General features: G+C 35.5%; 1 protein-coding gene across 5 annotated transcripts in view; it reads right to left on the bottom strand.

Annotated features, from left to right (window-relative positions):
* Positions 1 to 21,428, bottom strand: part of LOC140747400 (cyclic nucleotide-gated channel alpha-3) — a 155,037-nt gene that overhangs the window by 103,460 nt on the left and 30,149 nt on the right. For all 5 annotated transcript variants that reach the window (XM_073079831.1, XM_073079833.1, XM_073079832.1 and 2 more), the window contains exon 3: positions 19,577 to 19,693. In XM_073079831.1, coding sequence (XP_072935932.1) covers positions 19,577 to 19,693 — 117 coding nt within the window. The remainder of the gene's footprint in view (positions 1 to 19,576; positions 19,694 to 21,428) is intronic.

Here is a 21,428-nt window from a genome sequence, read left to right as displayed (position 1 = left end):
AGTGCACATTGAGGCTTGACATAGTATTGGATTAGTTGGGCGCCTACTAGTAGTATTACTACTAAGGCGTTGTGATCCTATAGCAGCCTTCTAAGGTCCTTTGATGAATATATCCTACCCCTAATTGTTGCTACTCCCATACTATCTGAATCCCGCGGTTTTACCGTCCTCCATCAACCCAATTGGAGCAGCATGTTGAAGTACCAGTTGTATCTAACAATAGACATGGAAAGGTTTGCAGCTAATGTGAACACTCCTTCCATTTTAGACAATTGCTTACTTCTGCAAAATAGGTGCTATATTTTTGGCCTTATATGCGGTACAAGATTCAACTAAAACTGTCTCTATAACTATAACTAAACAATACAGCTTATATTCCAAATTCGGTTACTGAACAAAGACGTATTGAATGCACAGATAACAATTTCTGAGCTAAACCGTTGCAACTACTTGTTGCCAACTGTAACCAGGACGAGTTCGCAAGTTTAGCAACTTTTCTGTCGAGACTATTGCACTTACGGCTTTCGGAACGAAAGCTAACAACGAACTTAACAAAACTCGGCCCCGCTACGGGATGGGGGATGTAGAGATATCTGCACAAAAGAGCTTACGTAAGTAGCTTGCATTGTACGGACCGTAACTTAATTAGTAAATTTTGTTCGCGAAATGGGAAGTTATAACAAAACTTAATGTTAGTCACTGATATAGTTTATGGAGACAAAGCAGACGATGTATCTTCAATATAAACATACGGTTTTAAACAATGATATGTAGATATTCAGAGCGATGCACACTGTTGTTATTAAGCAGTAATAGGTGGCGGTGGTACCGCCGGAATGAAACTTTCAAAACCTACCTAGTATAACCTCAATTGTCTCACTTTTCATAAGTCTTATTCCACAAATAAGTAGGAAGGTGGTAGAACCCTTTGTGGCGGTGAACTCCGGCAGTACCACCGCCATACCTATTTCTACCTAATAACTGCAGTGTTAGGCACTGCTGTGTTCCGGTTTGAAGGGTGTGGTAAGGGAGACAGACTTTTCCGAGGCGTTCCAGCTTAGTCCTCAGGGGTAGCGGCGCATCTGTGGCCGACCTCAGGTAGGAATATCTAATCCTATCTGGGGTTGATTACAGATGTCCATGGGCGGCAGTAGCCACTTACCATCAGGTGGACTGCATGCTCGTCTGCTACTCTTAGATTATAAAAAAAAAAGTTAAAACCAAAACGTATTATAGTACTAATCTTCGCCCTACTATTATTTTCTAATTTACATCATATGTATAATGACCGTATCTACATACATGCATTCATATCTACATGCACACATTGATACTTACATGCATCCATACGTACGCGTACGTACATATCATTATATCAAGATTATCCGTATTACATTCTAGTTACAAGCTACAAGTACAACTTCAATGCCATAGATTAGTAAAGATTACTCACTCCTAACAAGAAAATGTAACCAGTTTTGACAATTGAAATTATCACTGTCATCTATTTTCGTGTTTGAAAAATATTAAAATGTGTAGTTTTTAGATCATTTACGAATGAAACGATATTTCTCCGCACCTTTTCTTCGATATCGTGTTTTTTCTCCACTTATTTGCGCATGTCGGTATTGTTCCGCATAAATTACACTATGACAGCCATTAAATGGCTGACAGAATTATCAGCCGTTTAAGCCATTAATGGCTTCAATTACAAGGCGGTGAGATATCTATACTTATCTTTATTCAATGCAAATACATTTCTGGACTAGACTATTGCAAAAAATTACGAAAATATTCCAAGTAACGTCAATCGCTTTGCGTTTAAACGAAGCACCAATTACTTGCACATCATCATCATCATGATCATCATCAACCCATTACTGTCCCACTGCTGGGCACGGGTCTCCTCTCAGAATGAGAAGGATTAGGCCATAGTCCACCGCGCTGGCCAAGTGCGTATTGGTAGACTTCACATATCTTTAAGATGTTCTTTTTTTATAAATCTCTTAGGTATGCAGGTTTCCTCACGATATTTTCCTTCACCGTTTAAGCAAGTGATAATTAATTGCACATCGATTGAGGTAATTACAACACCGTGAAATGCCCACTCCTATTGTTGTCGCTTATTAGTATCTCTTGTATTTCGCGGCGAAGACCTATTCATTAGCATTCCTTTGTTCTGAAGATCGTAACGTTTTAATTAGTGCCATCAATTTGTTGCCAGACCAAGATGAATTCAGATCAACTTGTTTATACGAATCATTGAACATGGTACAAAATTTATTATCTGCCACCAAATTTTTAAATAGGCTGAGTCTATTAATACAGGTACTGTACGAACAATTTATAATTATTAATTTAAAAAACAAGCTAATCATCCAATTCATTCTAAATTTAAAATTGAATAAATGTACGAATAAATATAATTTATTAGTCCAGTACCTGTACAAATAGTCACTTTGTATAATTTATTAGTCCAGTACCTGTACAAATAGTCACTTTGTTTTAAATATTACTTTCGGCATAATGGCACAGTAACTTGCATCGCTGAATAAAACTTTTTTTTTTAATATAGGAGTAGTAGACGAGCATGCAGTCCATCTGGTGGTAAGCTACTGTCGCTCATGGACATCGGTAAAGAACCTCAGATAGGATTAGATATTACTACCTAAGGTCGGCCATATATGCGCCGCTACTCTTTAGGGCTAAGCTGGAACGCCTCGGAAAAGTATGCCTACCTTATCACAACCTTGAAACCAGAATGTGTTCTGGTTTCAAGATTACTACTGTTATGAGACAGAAATAGGTGTAGCGGTGGTGCCGCCGCAGCGGGTTCTACCACCTTCAAAAACTGATAGTGAAGACAAAGATAATAAGATATCTAACCTAATTTGAGAACAATCACATAAGTATACTTATAAAAAATAAGTTGGGATGCGTTATATCATCTAATATTCCCGCCGACTCTTCAAACCAAAGTACACCTTGTTACATAATACAATTCTAATAGACAGACAAAATATTTTTTGACAAAGAGACATAAAGAAGCGTGTACCAAGTGCGTCACTAAATTCCATATTTATTAACATTCGTATTTTTGTTTGATAAGTAAGTACTTAAACATACGTTCGTACGTTCAAAACCATTTCAATTTTTCGTATATATCAAATAGAATTGGCTACTATACCATTCTTTAGAAAATTCCGTTGAACCGTGAACGCTGAGGTGAATAAGAGAAATCTCGAAGGGGCAAGAAGTCGCGCCTGGAATACGACGCCTGTTATACCTTTCAAAACTTCCGTGTATGATTTATCGATCATAACTCGAGTTCTTGAAGTAGCGTTAGTGGCATCTTTTTACAAACAATAAGCAAGAGACCCATCTGGCATGAAGTTGGCGTGATGGATCATGCAAGCTATTATAAGTTTAACTAAACAGAGTGAGAAGTAGGTCATAGGTTTTGCACTAACGTTTTGTATACACTACTATACTACTTGTCCGTACTATACTATTTGTCCGTTCATATGTATTTTGTACATCACCCATACACACGTTTCTGTTTGGAAATCTCCGCTCCTGTAAGTAATTCTCATCTAGTTAGCGCCTACACATTGAAACTATGCCCTTTGCAGCCCTTCAGCCCAGCTCTCGCCCAACCCAACCACTTCCTGTCCTCTTTTAGCTCCTTGTCGCTAGCTGTCACTGACAACCGCCGGCGACTGCCGCCGTCTATTGCAAGCGACTGCCACTAATCATCGGTGATAGTCGCCGGCGAATATGGTGGTTCGGCCAACCCTTAAGTTTATTTCATCAAACTCATTGATAAACAGAAGCGTAAACACTTCCATCTTGAAGAGCAGCGTGACCGAAGAGCCGCACGGATCCGTCAAAAACATTAAAATTTAGGTATTTGGATCGATACCAGCCTACCTCACAACATTTTCGTGATATATTCCAAAGTTAAAAATTAAAACTCATTGCGCGAAGACAGATGACAACCTAATCAAATTTCGCGCGAGTTCGAGAAAGTTCTGCGCAAAGTTCTCTGATTCAATTAGCAGATATGCGGAGCCGCGGCCGCTCGTTCTGCACTTACCGACATCAACACTCTAAGATACATATATTATATTTATGTTTGTTTGTTATTAGTTGCTGTAAGAAGGAAAATGACGACCCACTTGATGGAGCTGTCATCATAGGCTCCTGTACCCTTACCAGGAGTTTTTACGTTTCGACATGACATGACATCGGTCCATACGATTTCTTAGTTCTGACACAATTCGCTAGGGGTGCTGATTGGAATTTGTATGGGCAAATACGTAAACAAATACCAAAAAAAATCATATTTGTCGAAACGTAAAAACTCCTGGTAAGGGTACAGGTTCGATCTCCGGCTAAACTAATATCTAAATGATAAATTTAGATTTCTGTTCTGAGTATGGTTGTTTGTGTATGTGTCTTCAAGAGAATGCAAAACGCATTAAATATAAAGCTGTAATATAATCCTGTATTGTATGACACGCAGTGTTCGAGACTCGATTCGCGGTCAAGCAAAAGTCCACTCTAAAACGATGCATTTTGATTTCATTTTGGATTTTATGAGTGTTGATAATAGCCAGGACATCTTAGTGCGTCATCAATACATTACTGCCCTTAGGACTAAAATATGACAAGATTCTTTGAACAACAGCCTCTCCCTTATCGCTTAGAACCAAAACAACATCCGACGAAACCCATTAGCGCATCTCCAGATAAAAGTTACCAACAAAAGAATATATTTACAAAGAAATTTGCTAATGGTTTACTTTCAGAACCCTTTAATGCGATCATTTACGCTATCGCTACTTTGTTGCACTATTCACGGGGACAATGTAACTTATTCATGCATACTATTCATGCTCACGAGTACTAAAGAAACATAACAGAACAAAAATTGCATTTTTCCTTTTATTTTCTTTGTTTTTGTTGGGTATAACATTGTATAAAGAGATGAAATATGTTTTCAAAATATTTTGATGTATACAATTAAAATAGATTAAAATTTGTCCAACGCACAGACGTGTTTTTGACATTAGGTTTCTTGTTTTATTCTAACATTTTAGTAACAAAGACGTTATCAGTTATTAATTAAAACTATTTACAAAAGTAACAGATAAAAATTACCAACAAAATAATATAATATTTACAAAGAAATTTGTTAATGGTTTACTTTCAGAACCCTTTGATGCGATCATTTACGCTATCGCTACTTTGTTGCACTATTCACGGGGACAATGTAACTTATTCATGCATAGGTACTATTCATGCTCACGAGTACTGAAGAAAGATAACGAAACAAAAAATTGCATTTTTCCTTTTATTTTCGTTGTTTAGTTGGATGTAACATTGTATAAAGAGTTGAAATATGTTTCCTAAATAATTTGATGTATACATTCAATTAAAATAGATCCATGAAATAGATTAAAATTTGTCTAACGCACAGACGTGCCTTGTGACATTAGGTTTCTTGTTTTATTCTAATATTTTAGTAACAAAGACGTTATCAAATATTAATTAAAACTATTTACAAAAGTAACAGATAAAAGTTACCAACAAAATAATATAATACTAGTTTTATCCCGCGACTTCGCCCGCGTTTAAAAGAAAATAATATGACATACTAACATACTGAAATACAAACTGAAAATTCGTAACTTCATTGGAATGACAGTGGGAAAAATTGGTCGTACCAACTCTGAAACCTTCGTGGGCTCCTGGACAACAACTTTGCTAAAGATCATCACTTGATCAAATGCATAGTTTACGATTCAATCCTAACTAATATCAATAAAATAATCGATTTTTTGGTCCAAAAGATCGATTCTCCGATTAATCGATCTTAGATTCCCATTCCCGTGGTATTTCCGGGATAAAAACTATCCTACGTCCTTTCTCGGGTCTCAGACTATCTCTGTTTGTTTGTTCTCGTTCGACACCATTTACTATCAAATATATAAAAAAAAACACATTTTGTCAAAAAGTGGAGTTGGCTGATGTGCGAATTAAGGTATCGATATCTAAATACTTTTGGGTACACATTAATCCGTACTAAGTAACACAGTATTCTTTGAAAAAAATACTTTGCAATATAAACCTTAAGATAAAAGGCCCTTACAGAGATTACATTCCAATCTACTCCACTATTGGATAAGTAAGCTCGCAAAGCATAACACAATTAAAAATGTTAAGAGGATCACTGTAAACTAATTCTATTAATGTTTCTATCTTCTATTCCCAGTATATTTTCACCTTTTCGCCTGAGGCGCTTAGATAATTAATACTACTTCACCTGGTTTCCAACTATTAACCTTATGTTCAAACTTCAATACGTACAATACGTGACCTAACTTACTGGTACTCGTATTAATTAATCTATTTTAACTCTCTATAGAGAACACAAAACTAATAAATAGATGTGTTACTGTCTAGGTTAATATAATAATAATAATAATAATGGTAGTAAACTGCGATTACTGAAACTTACGTACTCAAAGAGGATAAATTTATATAAAAACGTTTTGACGTGACAACGTCTTAAATTAGGTTGCGGCTGGGAGTCACTTATGAAAAAGTGTAACGCCCGGTAACGTTACGATGAGTCACCGAACGAGAGAGAGAGGCCCGCCGAATGCCTTGCGTCTCTCTCCCACTCAACTATGATCGGTCTGCCGCGCGCGCAGCACTAGAGACTAAACAAAATATATTTCTATAGTTAAAATTTGTGCAATTCTTATTTTCATTCAATTCCTTGTTCCTATTGTGCAATTTAATTATATTCATATCAATAAATATTCTACCGAGAAAAAGACGTTGTCACGTAAAATCTTCGCCCGTAAAACCGACTTTACAGGCAACCATTTTTTAAAAACAAAATGACTTTACAAAAATATTGTTTTTTGTATTTTTCTTAGACTTATTATTTTTTTGCATATCAATATCATGAGAAAGGGATTTATTTCTCGCGATATTAATATGCAAAAAAGTAATAAGTCTGCTAGCTGGAGGCACCCGCCATTTTGGATCATCATTGAACTAATACTGCGTTGCCATTCAAGCAGAAAGCTTGTAACAAACGCACGTCGTGATCAACTGTCTTACTACTGGGCACTAGTCTGGTCTCAGAGGTAAAGGGATTTAGGTCGTAAGCCATCACGCTGGCCAAGTGCGAACTGATAGACTTAACGCACTTTTGGAAACTTTTTAAAGTACCTACCTCCCTTTTTCCCTGTAGCTCCGAGATCAGAATAGGGCTACGCCCTGCCTGTCGTAAGAGGCGACTAAAAGGGGGCTTTCGGGGTTGCGGACGGCAAGAGTGGGAGCTCTAACCGCCTGGCTAGCGACCCCGGGAAGAACGATGCTATGTGTGACCTCATACCGTCGTACGCTCCACACGGAGTGGCGAGCTTCATAAGCATCTGGACGGAGCCAGACGGGGCCACGCGCCAAGAGGACTCCGGTTGCGTTCCTTTGGAGATCCGGGAGTCATCTACGCAGCGCTAAGGATGGTCACCGGGGGGTTTTAGTGCGGTAAAAGTCCCACATAACCCGTCGTTGCTCCCACGGCGTCGGGTACCTTTTGAAGGTTTCCCCATCGTCAACAAAAAAAAAAAAAGTACCTACCTCAGATTCTAGATCTATCCTTATGTACCTATTACTATTACTGCAAAATCTTTAGAAGGTCAAAAATTCACCGAAATCGATTTTTATTCCAAAATTTTCATTTTATTTGTAGACTATATACGATTCTTTTTTAATCTGTCAGGAATCGTAATACATTATATTTTATTTCAACGTTAACGTAATACACGTACGACGTTAATTTCATTAAGCAATATGGAGGAAGTTAAAACTGTATGTGATAATAGCGAGCGCGGTACCGAATATGATCAGCAATACCTCCTTAGGGACGCGTAAGGGTTAAATGAAGTGGAAAGGGTTGCCTCTCTCATGCCAAAATATGAGAACGGTTTTGTCACGTAAAACATTGCGGCAGTTGAAATAAAAATATCAAAGTTAACAGATAAATGTATCACTTTTGCCCGTCATTAATAATTGATCTATTCTATTTTTTGCCTGACAAACATTAGCAATTGACATTTTCTACGATTAGAAAGTACCAAAAGTTAGTTTAGTGGGAAAAAAATGGATAAATTGTTTAATTGTAACAGGCGTTAACGATATTATTACAATGTCATTTTTCGATATTTATATGAAACATTTTTTTCAGTAGAATTTTCGTATTATAATTTTCAAAATTACCAAAATTTGAAGTACCTATGAAAGGACTACGAGTTCAATGATAGTAAAAATATAATGTCACAAAATAAAAAACAAAGTATCAGAACAAATCTGACGCAAAAAAAAACAAAGTCGGCACGAGACCAGTATACATTTCTGTGCACACGCCTTTACTGGCGCAGCACGTCGCTCCCATGACAACCTCACACGATCAAACATACTCTTCCTTTTTCATATAAACCAACAGAAAAACTGGGCATTTTTCAAACGAACAGCCTATGAGTCCCTCGACACGAAACGTGGTCGTTTATTTTGTGAGGAAGATGGGACACCTTCCGACAAAATATAAGAATGGAGTGTGTGTCCAATAGAATCAAATGCGTACGTGTCAATTTCGTGTCATAACAGGGTGTTTAATAATTATACAGCGTTTTGTTTGTATTTAACTAAAACTTTCCAAGCAAGTCTTGTATTTTTCGTTTATTACACGCCAATTACTAAAATAAATCGACACTAGCCTACATACAGTTAAGAAGTTATTTTGTTGCAAACATGAAATAAAAATGTACTTTGAATAATTACAAGAAGAGTAAGAGGTATTTCCGATTTAATTCAGAAAAGATGATTTAAGTGTCAATCATTAATAATGTAATTAATTTTAGTCTTTTAATTTTAACATTAAAAACAATTATTCTCATTTAAATAAATTTACGCTAATTATACACAATAAATAAAAAAAGAAACCTTATAAAGAACTTTTTTAACGAAATTTTTCAACGAAAAAAGAATATTAATAAGAAAACCCGTTAGCAAATTGAAAATCACTGACCAATAAAATAAACCCTAGTGTGATAAATGAAAGGGCCCGAAAAAGTCGAACTACTCGGTTCATAACAGTTACACCTGTTACACGGGCGATATTTTATGAACGCAGCGTTATGTGAATGTATGGCTTCTGAATATTTCACCAACTTTCCTATTTTCCGCTTTATTTCTTTTAGCCACTGGTTATAAGGGTTACACGATACATGTACGATGCTATATTTTTATATGTTTAACAAATTATATGATGTTATAATGGGTTTTATTCAACCTGATCATTGATGTAATTAATCTTTCTTTGAGAAGCTTCTCAAACTATATGTATAGTTGGAAGGAGTTTTGTTTCTGGTTATAGCCCCACTACTTAATTCAAATAGGTTTCTACTTCTTTTAGAACCCAGTGAAACCATAGATTTAAAAAAAAAACGCGAAATTTTCCTTCAACGTTAAAACAAGTGACAGTTGTTACGCACAAACTTCGAAAACTTTGATATACGTGGTTGGTTGGACCCCAAGTATGGGAAGCCGAATTAAAAGAAACTAAACTAATACACTTAGAACTTTAACTTCCGTACTACTATCCTAGAACCTATCTTTAATCCAAGATTACACTACACGTTCACTATGAGATATGACGTAGGCAGCCGCACGTAACATGCCGATAGCAGCTGACAGGCGGTTGCGTGTGATCAATAGTTCACGCTACATCCTGTCATCTAACGTCTATTGTGTAACTAAATGTATTTGTCGCAGTAAATTAATGAAATTTCCGCATAGGTAGGAGGAGTAGTAGACGAGTATTTTGGCCAAGGACGCATTGATAAAATTCACACCCGTTTTATCATTTTACAGTAATTAGTAAGTTTGGCATGAACGGTTTCCTCGTGAAGTTTTCCATCACCCTCGATGCAAGTGATACTTAGTTAACCTAAATAGCATATAATATTAAAAATCAGAGATGCGTGTGTGCTTGATTTGGACGCCAGATCCACAGCGTAATAAGCTGAAGTTTACACAACGAGACTAATACACTTAATTATGTGGTTATACATAATTGTAGTATTTTTTCTACCATACTACTACTGTAGAACCTATCTGTAATCCAAGATTACACAGCATTACACGTTCGTTGTGAGATATGACGTAGGCAGCCGCACGTAACATGCTGATAGCGGCTGACAGGCGATTGCGTGTGATCAATAGTTGACGCTACATCCTGTCATCTACCGTCTATTGTGTAACTAAATGTATTTGTCGCACTAAATTAATATTGAGGTGTAATTTCCGCCTAGGTTGGAGAAGCAGACGAGTTTATGGTCCACATACGCATGTTATTAACGATCATCAAATCTACCCGATGTTTTACCTATCGATATCGGTTGTAGACTCCGGTACTGTTGCTGAATCTTAGGCATATTTTTTGATGTGAAACATCTATAGCGGCACGTAAAACCGATTTCTGGCGTGGCGACGCATGCCGTGGCCACGCATCGCCACGCTATACGATGGTATATATAAACAGTCTATATGCAGTACTGTGTACGGTGTGGCGACGCGTTGCCATGCGCAAAAATCGTAATATTTTATTTTATCTTTATGACATATTTAGTTCCTATCACAATATGTTCTTTTCTGCATATTACTTTTACAAAATAATGTCGATGTTTCACATCTGCCAGGCGTCCCGTGACGGCTCACATTGTTTTTTTTTTTTATTTCAGGATGCTTCAATATAATTCCAGACAATTTTAAGTATGGAGATTTGCCAACGTTCTTTGGTAAGTGGTAAGGGAAAGTAAGGTAAGATATCTATAAGCAGCTAAACCATAGAATTCCACCACACTGAATGAGCATAAATACTAACATGCGAGTTCAACTAGTATTATATCCAAAATATTAAGGTATTGTTTCATTAGATCCTCTATAATTTTATTTCCCCTGGGACCTATGAGTCAGGCCAGAATTTAAAATATTAGTTGTAGAAAAAATAATAAATTGAACGTTTTATAATTTATAGCAAACTAAAAGGTATTTGTAATAAAATCTCAGCTGTATTTTGTAAATATCAACGTTACTGTAAAAACGTTGCCTCCGCGTAAGATATTAAAGTGGAAGTTTCTCTCCGAGCTACAAATGCAATTAACTCCGCATCTTTGTTTTTTTATTTCGTTCACATGAATAGGGACATGGAAAAAGTATCGATACTTTGTGGTGTGAGCACTTCTCCTTTCAATACTGATACTTTTGCACTCGACACTTTATATTCGATACTTTTACTGGAGAACAGGTATCGTATCGAATAAATCTGGCTATTTATGGTGGGCTGCATTCGGACTTCCCGCGATAAAAAGTCATCAAGGTCGAAACACAAATAGACCCTGTAGTTTGATGTCGCAAAAATAGTGTCAAAAACTTTCGCAGTACGTATTTTGTGACCTAGGCTGTGATAAAGTGTGTTTGTGAAAAAATATTACTGATTTCGATTTTTGAAGTGTCGATCCTTTTATTTGGATACCTTTACGAGTACGACACTTTATTTCGATACTACTCATACAGTATCGATACTTTCTATTTAAAACCCAATACATTAATGTGCTATTTCTGTTCAATGTAATACAGTTCTCATTATAATAATAATAAAAACCTTTTTAGTTTCATAAGCATACTACACATATATTAACAGTCATACGTTTTGTAATTCAATATCTTTCCATCTGGAAACATATTTATCTACACATTTAAAGATAAAGTTTTAAAACTGCTTGTTTTGGTTATTTACAAGCACACAAAGATACCCTTACTTATGTACCCAAAACAAAAACAAAAAATTATATATGGAGGCGTGACTCGAACCAGTACGCACATTGCATAAATACCTCATTAATATACAGTTACAGTATTTATTAATAATACAGTGCGAATAAATAAACATGTTCGTTAATTAAATACATTTCCACTTCGTGAAATTTCCCAGACTTTTTCCGAGATAAAATCTGTTACAAAGATGCACTGGCCGGAAATTTCCCAGGCAGGTATCGGATGTCTAATTAGCACTCTACGACTAAATAACACCGTTTTATTGAGATCTCATCACAGTTATATAAGGATCTTGAAACTAATATTTAAACTGAGTGTTCTTCGCTCAAATTGCAAAGTAATATGTAGTCTAATTGTAACGACTAATACTAAATATAAATAGAAACTAGCTGACCCGGCAAACGTTGTTAACGGCAAAAAAAAATGTTAAGGGTGAACAACCCTTATCACTTACGGGTTTAAAAAATAGATGTAGCGAAGATAGATATAGATGATAGATAGTAGCGAAGTCTGTCGAATCCAATGTGAAACATTCCAAAATCAACAACTACTTAACGAATTAAAAATTAATTAAAAAAAACCTTTTCCCACGGACTAAATTGTGAATCTAAACCATTCTCAAGTCCCCTTGAACACACACAACAAATTTCATCAAAATCAGTCCAGTCGTTTAGGAGGAGTTCAGTGACATACACACGCACATAAGAAATATACAGGGTGAATTTTTAAAACGGGCCTTCAGGGCCAAATCCGAAACTATAAGGATTAGCGAAAAATGCTGAAAGGAGTTACGAGGCCGATTTTGATAAAAACTAAAACTGCATCATTAGTTTTTTAAAATATTGTTTTCCTTAGCCGGGAATCGAACTAGTTCATATTGAAAAAAATGACACCTCTATATTATTCCACTATCTGATAGTGTCGCTTATAAGGATCAAATTCTGGGAAGTAATGTTATGTGACAAATAAAAGGAAAAGGAAAATTTTAAAGAAAATACGTATTTTTTCATACATTGGCAAACTAATCCTTAAGGATTATACATAACAAATTATTTATGTATAATTCTTTAGAAACAGACATAAGTCATACCATTGAAGAATTTGTTGGTTAATCAACTAATTATTCGATGTTATGACTTTGACATACGGCTTAGTATTAGAAAGTAATAGTTTGGCAAATAAGTTACCGCCGTTTTTGGGATTTATTTTTTAATGAAAATAGATAACTGATTAAATAGTAAATTCTTATTGTTTGTCGTTTAAAAGTTCGTTTCAACGTTGAATATGATTTTCTATATCTCTTTTTTTAGTAATCACTCGGATTTGACTCTAAAAAGTAATTGTCGCAAATTGTCAACTTTACATCTGTATTAAACGAAACTCCGCCCATAGCAAGTAAATCTATTTTAATGGTCCTAAAAATAACCTTAGCTAAGTCGGACATAAAAATATAAATTATTGGGAAACAAAACGTCCATTTCGAATGATTAGAAACATTGAGCCAAACAAAATGTTAATACACGAAATGTTTAAATTGATGAATGGCGGGAACTTAACTGCCAAATTAATATGAACAAATATGTATTTTCTTAAAATTTAGGCTTTTCCTTTAGTTTGTCATTTATCATTACTTTCCAGATTTAGATCCTTATAAGCAACACTATCAGATAGTGGAATAATATAGAGGGTGCATTTTTTTTCAAAATGAACTCGTTCGATTCCCGGCTAGGTAAAAAGTTATTTTAAAAAAGTAATGATGCAGTTTTAGTTTTTATCAAAATCGGCCTCGTAACTCCTTTCAGCATTTTTAGCTAATCCTTATAGTTTCGGATTTGGCCCTGAAGGCCCGTTTTAAAAATTCACCCTGTATATATAAAGATAAAGATATATAATTTAAAAGGTACAAATTTACTATGTACGTAATAGGTGTTCATAAAATCAAACTGTCCATTTCTGCCTACCAATGATCGATTGGATAGGTTTGGTAGACAGATATTTTCAAATCTGGATCTTAGGTATGCACCTTCGATCACTAATAAGAACTAGATACACAATCGCATACAAAAATGAACTTCAAAAGTGGCGTCAAACGTGTTTATAAAATTCTAAGCGACAGAATCTAAAATTAATGCAAAATCAACCTTATCACTATTGTTAAAGGTGTTTTTAAAAACTGCTTACCAAAAGCAATAAATTTTTACGACATAAGCTAGCTGTCATAAGCTATCACTTTGACAGGTTTGTGCACCCAAATGTCTATTTGGGTGCTCTTTTCGTCGCGCCGTTTTTTTTGTCGCTGATTGTGTATCTAGTTCTTATTAGTGATCGTAGGTAGGCACGCATAAATACTCCTAATTTGTACTGTTCGTAAGATATGGCAAGACTCAATACTTAAAATGTAAGGAACGACACTAATCAGGGCCATCCTTTTTTATGAATATCAATTTTAATTCGAATCTAATCTTAACCAAATTGGTAATTAAATAATATTATTTACATAACAGACATTGAAATTCTGACCTATACAAATAATTGACTAATTAACCATTATGATTATTACGTTATATTAATTCTTTAAAATAATTAACTTTGTATAATTAATTATATCTTGACTATGTTACAATTGATATAATTATTACTATTAATTTAAAAATATTTGTTTAATAATGATAAAGATATTTCGGTGTTAAAAAATAAAATTGTAAATATTATATTGCAATACCCTAGCAGGGTCATGCTTGCACTATAATTAATTTGTAAGACCTTTAATAATAAGCATGAGCAATAAAGAATTTGAATTTGAATCTAATCATAATTGTATGTGGCATCAATAATAGTTATATATCAATCATATTAAATATCAGTCGTCACTTGGATTAAGTGGAATATTCGTTACTGGTTACTCTCATCAATTACAAAAAAACAAAAGTAAAATCACAATACGACACCACAGAATTCCCAACCCTCAACGTAGCTTGAAAAGAAACAGCAATACTATGTGCCGATAAATGCTATGTGCCGATAATGGCGGATATTGAGACACTTAACGTTCGTCACGTACCGTCACGTTGATTGCTCAGCATGTTGAGAATGTGCTTCACCGTCAACGTGTTACGAGTGGTTCGTATAGGAAAACTACTAGATTGAAGAAAAAAAGAATATAAATTGCATTGATATTAAAACAGAATTTTAATCAAATAAATTTAAATACAATATTCTTTGTGACGAAACCATTCGTCTAAGAATAAATCCGCGCTTAAGAGATAGACGGTAATGGATCGATAATGAATTCTTTCTTTTAAAATATGTGGAAAATCTTGAATACTCGTTATTATTAATCAATCTATCCAATTTATGCTTACAAAAGATCGAAGCTTTATCATGTGTTATATTAAAAGATTGACTGGTCAATGTCATAAAAAATAATAAAACAAAAGTCTCAAACGTACTAGATACTACCTATTATTTCACCGAGTTGTCAAACCGCTGACGTCAGGAAATTACGAGCATAATGTAATTCCGGTAACACAATTGTACACAAAAGCACCTTGATTGTTACGTAAATGGTCGGAACAATATTATTTGTTAAAAATGAGACTGTCGTGAACAGGAAAGCAACTTGGAATTTAAAATGGGATCGGTAAGTAGTCCTTTGTACAGTTTCAAGGAAATTATTACCAAAGCTGAGCTCGTCTTTGACTACCCTCAGTGTCGTGAAGGTATTATAACTTATTTTATATTAGATACTGGATTTTACTTGTACGAATTCTAAGTTGAAGTCAGGAAACAATCAACTTCCTTTGAAGACAAGATTTTATTATAATTAGTTAACGATTTCATTATATTCTTTCATGATACAAAAATACTGGTTTGGCTTTATGTGTTAACGAGCTTTTGCCCGCGGCTTCGCTCGCGTTACGAAGTAATATTTTCATCCCCTATTTTATCCCCTTGGGGGTAGAATTGATCAAAATCCTTTCTTAGCGGATGCCTACGTCATAACATCTACCTGCATGCCAAATTTCAGCCCGATCCGTCCAGTGGTTTGGGCTGTGCGTTGATAGATCACTATGTCAGTCACCTTTGAGATATATATATTTAGATTACCACAGCTGAGCTTATCTTTGACTACACTCACTCTCGTGAAGGTATTATAACTTATTTTATATTAGATACTGGATTTTACAACTTGTATGACTTCTAAGTTGAAGTGATTGATTGCTTCCTTTGAAGACAAGATTATAATTAGATAACGATTTATTATAATTAGTTAACGATTTCATTATATTTTTTCATCATACGAAAAACTGGTTTGGCTCTATGTGTTAATAAGTCGAGCTAGTCGAAGTAGAATTTAAAGAGATCTGCCTAAGTTATCTTTAGTTTCTGGAGAGTTATGTTGAAAAATAACAAATAGCGGCCAAACCGACGTCCTATACGCACTTGGCCAATTGCCTAAATCATCCCATTGTGCGAAAACCCGTGCCCAATAGTGGAACAGTGCTTTTTTGATATTGATTCAAGTTTTGCTGATGATATCTTAATTTAGGTTAGCTCAAATTTTGTTAAACAATACAAACGAACTAAATATCTCATTATACAATACTTTTTGTAAGGCGCGAAGATCCCCGTAAAACAAACGACTCATTTACAGCCTCGGCCTATCTCATCCTCTTAAATAATTCATATGCATAAGCTTCGTGAAGACCAAAATTATCATAATGACTCTTATCGCCCTATTTAATTTCCCCAGATATTAATTAAAGACCTTTTCGATTCCTCGCCTCACCTCGTTCACCGTATAACACTTGAATTATTCTGGCCCGAATAATAAAATAACCCTTACTCGTACTAATTAAAGAGTTAGGTAGTATTCACTATTAATAAATTATCTTACTGGCAAAAGATAAAAGAGTATGAAACGAAACCATTTTTGTAAAAAGTAGTTCAACTTTTCTAAGCTAAAGTGTTTCGTAGAATAACAAAGTTGTGTTAGTATTAATTCAAAGATCATAACGGTATTAAGAACAACAAAGTAACGAACAAAGGTAATAAGAATGAACTGTTTGTCTTTAGCAATTTATATATAGACTAGCTGACCCGGCAAATGTTGTGTTGCCATATAAATAAAAAAATGTTAAGGGTGATCAACCCTTATCACTAGGGGTATGAAAAATAGAGATAGTAACCGATTCTCAGACCTACTGAATGTGCATATAAAATTTGGTTAAAATCGGTAAAGCCATTTCGGAGGAGTACGGTAACTAACATTGTGTCACGAGAATTTTATATATAAGATGTACTACGTTACCACAATTCATAATGTAAGAGAAAATTCATTTCCTCATTTGATTTAACAGGAAAACGTTACAAAGCTTTAACATACCAACCAAAGGTACCCATTTACGCGTTTTGCAGATGAGTAAGCACGGAATTTGTGAAAATAAATTAATCAAGAGCCAGGCCAGCCTACGTAACGTAGATTTACGAGTAACCTTAGCCCCTCCCACCCGCACTACACAACTCATCAATTTCCTCAGGACACACTTGGAATCCTGTTAATTAAACTATGCCGCCAAATTAAACGTACACATTCGAGGTATCGACCTCGCTGAGGCTAGGGAAAGTATGCGCTGGGGTTACGCGTTAGGAAAAGTTAGAACTAAGCGTGCCTGTTAGACTGGTCGCAAGTTATGAAACTGTTTTACCTTCTCATGTATATTTACAGTAAATAAAGAGTAGTACTTTGTACTACAACTTCACAATTTAAAAATGTAACACATAGTTGTAGTGATAAAATGTGATCAACCCTGCACTGTTATTAAACACTATCCTTATATTAAGCAACGAGCTTTTGCCCGCGGCTTCGCTCGCGTTACAAAGTAATATTTTCATCCCCTATTTTATCCCCTTGGGGGTAGAATTGATCAAAATCCTTTCTTAGCGGATGCCTACGTCATAACATCTACCTGCATGCCAAATTTCAGCCCTATCCGTCCAGTGGTTTGGGCTGTGCGTTGATAGATCACTATGTCAGTCAGTCGCCTTTGAGTTATATATATTTAGAAGACTAGCTGACCCGGCAAACATTGTACCGCCTCAAAATCTATTTATCAAATATATTCTATGTTATAAAATATAGTCTATGTTACTCGTAGATAACGTAGCTTTCAAATGGTGAAAAATCCTTTAAAATCGGTCCAGTAGTTTTAGAGCCTATTCTTTACAACCAAACAAACAAATAAAGTTTTCCTCTTTATAATATTAGTGTAGATTATGTTTCGTAGTTACTGCTGCTAAATTTTAACGTACGTCGAAAAAGGAAGTTCCTAAGGACTATATTGAAATGCTTAATATAAATCCACGTACTCGTATATCTAAGGCCCCCTTCATATGTACAGACATTGACCGTATGAAATAATATGTTTTTTTTTATAATATAAGAGTAGCAGACGAGCATGCAGTCCACCTGATGGTAAATGGCTACTGCCGCCCATGGACATCTGTAATCAACCCCAGATACGATTAGATATTCCTACCTGAGGTCGGCCACAGATGCGCCGCTACCCCTGAGGACTAAGCTGGAACGCCTCGGAAAAGTCTGTCTCCCTTACCACACCCTTCAAACCGGAACACATGAGCGCCTAACACTGCTGTTATTAGGTAGAAATAGGTGTGGCGGTGGTGCCGCCGGAGTCGAACCACAAAGGGTTCTACCACCTTCAGATGTTTCTATACAATACGTATAATTATAAATTAACTATTAATGTGTAATTGTATACTTATTGTAACATGGCCTTGCTATGGGCAGAGCCTATCTATAATGTTGTATAGAGATTTATTATGATGTTTGCCACGTCTCTAGCCTGTCTCATCTCATAAATGCTCATTGATTGTAAAGTAACACAAACGAAACTGCAGTGAAATATAGTCTTATGCATAAAATTCTCATGTCACGATGTTAGTTACCGTACTCCTCCGAAACGTCTTTACCGATTTTCACAAAATTTTATATGCATATTCAGTTGGTTTGAGAATCACCTACTATATATTTTTCATACCCCTAAGTGGTAAGGATTGTTCACCCTTAACATTTTTTTTATTTATATGGCAACACAACGTTTGCCGGGTCAGCTAGTAATAATATAATATCATAGATTAGTAAAGATTACTCACTCCTAACAAGAAAATGTACTTAGTTTTGAGAATTGAAATAGTTGCGTATAAAAGTTTTGCCACGTCTCCGTGCTAAAATTTCCCTAAAATATTTGAAATAATTACTTATTTATTATGTAAATTAAGCAGTATTAGTTATTTATTCGTAATTTTTCTCTAAAAATGTTTTTTATTTGTCAAGAATTCAAAAATAGTACATTACAATACGAGGACGAAAAATTTTTTTCTGACAAGTGTGAGTTTGCAGGCCGAACCGCAGGCGAGGACTGCAATCACACGAGTCAGAAAAACATTTTTCGTCCGCGTGTTGTATAAAATTTTATATTACGGGGTCGGAAATGGGGGTTTTGCGCACGCGAAGCGTGCGTAAAACGTCAATTTACGCACGCCGTGATATAAAAGAACTTACTAATAAGCCGTTTGTGACTTCATTCAATTTCAAGGCGGCGAAGTATCTTTACTAATCTAAGTATAATATACGTACCGAAAAGGCTGTGCCGGCTGGCGCCCAGGCTGGCCGCGGGCGGCGAGCTGACCGCACGCAGCGCGTCGAACGCGCTGCCGCCGCCGCCGCCGCCCAGTGGGCCGCCCTCCAGCGCGCCTGCAACAACACCTGCTTTAACACTATATACTAAGTAGTAGTTTTTTAAAACCAGATTGTGTACATAATAAGAAATTATTTTTGTGTTTTTGTATAAATAAATATCAATTTAAATAAGACTAGAAAATGGTAACTACAGTAAAAACTGCGCTAAAAATGGTAACTGTAAAGTATATACTTTAGTTACAAGTATACAAATAAACTATTTTTATGTTTTTCCGAAGTAGTTGTCATTTTCTAAAGTCTTATGAAAGTGGAAGATGAGTTGCACGATATAAAAGAAAATTATTGCGTAGGTGTCTTATATATTCTCATGGTCTTTTTGAATTTTATTTTCGTTTTGTGTCATAATAGAACTGCTTTATAACAATTTGTTTAACATTATTAAATTCAAATACAGTTTTCAGCAATTAACAAGTGGTAGTACTAACAATAGAAGCCCAAAACAAACAAATAACATGAACATAAATTATAAAATTTTGTCGAGCCATTGATTAATCAAAATGTAGCATCCAACAGCACGCTAATCGGTTCACTGAACGATGATAACGTTCGTTTCATTTTTGAGACAAATATTTTAATTCAATAAATTCATATTTTACTAACAAGAAATTAATTCGAAACAGCGTGATTGAAGTCAGAAGGGTTCGAATGAAGCCAACATAATGCTCGTATATACAACAGTCACAGCAAAGCAATAACAAGACTTGCCTCTTTTGACAAGCTTTGTTGAGGGCGCCATTAAAGGGGCTACATTCGATAAACGTAGCTGACGTCGCATTTCGATATAAGACGTTTATAGAAATCACGCGCCAGCTTTCACTAGCGAGCCGATTCAATATAGGCGTACATTTGTCAGATTAAACGATTTCGAGGCAGGGCTTGTCAACATAAGCCAATACATTTCAACGTAGCATGTCACTGAACGCCAAATGACGACAAGAATAGGACAGGAAATTGATAGGTCTTTCCAGTTAGGCGTGCTTCCTTGCGCGGTTTCTCGTTTACATTGTTCTGATTTTACATAGAAATCCTACAGATTTTCAGGTTAATAAGTAATCCAAAGATAGATTTCATAAATTCAGCAGTTATGTAGATTAGTCCGTATTAATGTTTTTTTGTAGAAAATATGGACTACGGACGGAAAGAAAGCTTAGCTAACGGCAAAGTAAGTAAGTTCCAAGACATTTCAGCTTAGTCCTCAGAGGTAGCAACGTATCTATGGCCAACCTCAAGTACGAACCTAATCTTATCTGGGGTTGATTACACAAACCATGGGCGGAAGTAGCCACACACTATCTAATAAACATCTTTCGATTCCTACTTCTTTATAAAAAAAATCAAAATTAAAGACCGCTTTCATTCTAATTGGATCTTACAGTTTCCAATAACGTATCGGTGGTGCTTCAGGATATCTTGGAATGTGTTCGAACGACGCACAAGGGAACCATCGTCTTGCTTTATGCGTTGTAATGTGTCGATACGTCCCATGTCTTGTACACTAAATTACATGAAGACTGTATTAAGACAGCCACGTTGGCTGTACGTGTTGATGTATACATACGAAGGCCTTGCTATTGATTAAATTTACTGTGTTGAGTAAATTTATTGAACACATTAATGGGGTACAATGTCGATCTAACTGAGGTAAAACAGAAGCAATCATTCATGATGTCGATTGTCGCTACTGTTGGTAGCAACCGTCACCGACTGTCGTCAACTATCGCCGGCTGTC

This window comes from Epargyreus clarus, unplaced genomic scaffold (assembly GCF_041222505.1).
Source record: "Epargyreus clarus isolate Ecla_fem2 unplaced genomic scaffold, WU_Ecla_fem_2.2 ptg000014l, whole genome shotgun sequence".
Lineage (NCBI taxonomy): Eukaryota > Metazoa > Arthropoda > Insecta > Lepidoptera > Hesperiidae > Epargyreus > Epargyreus clarus.
Note: the sequence above shows the minus strand (reverse complement) of the source record. Positions and strands in the feature narration are given on the sequence as shown.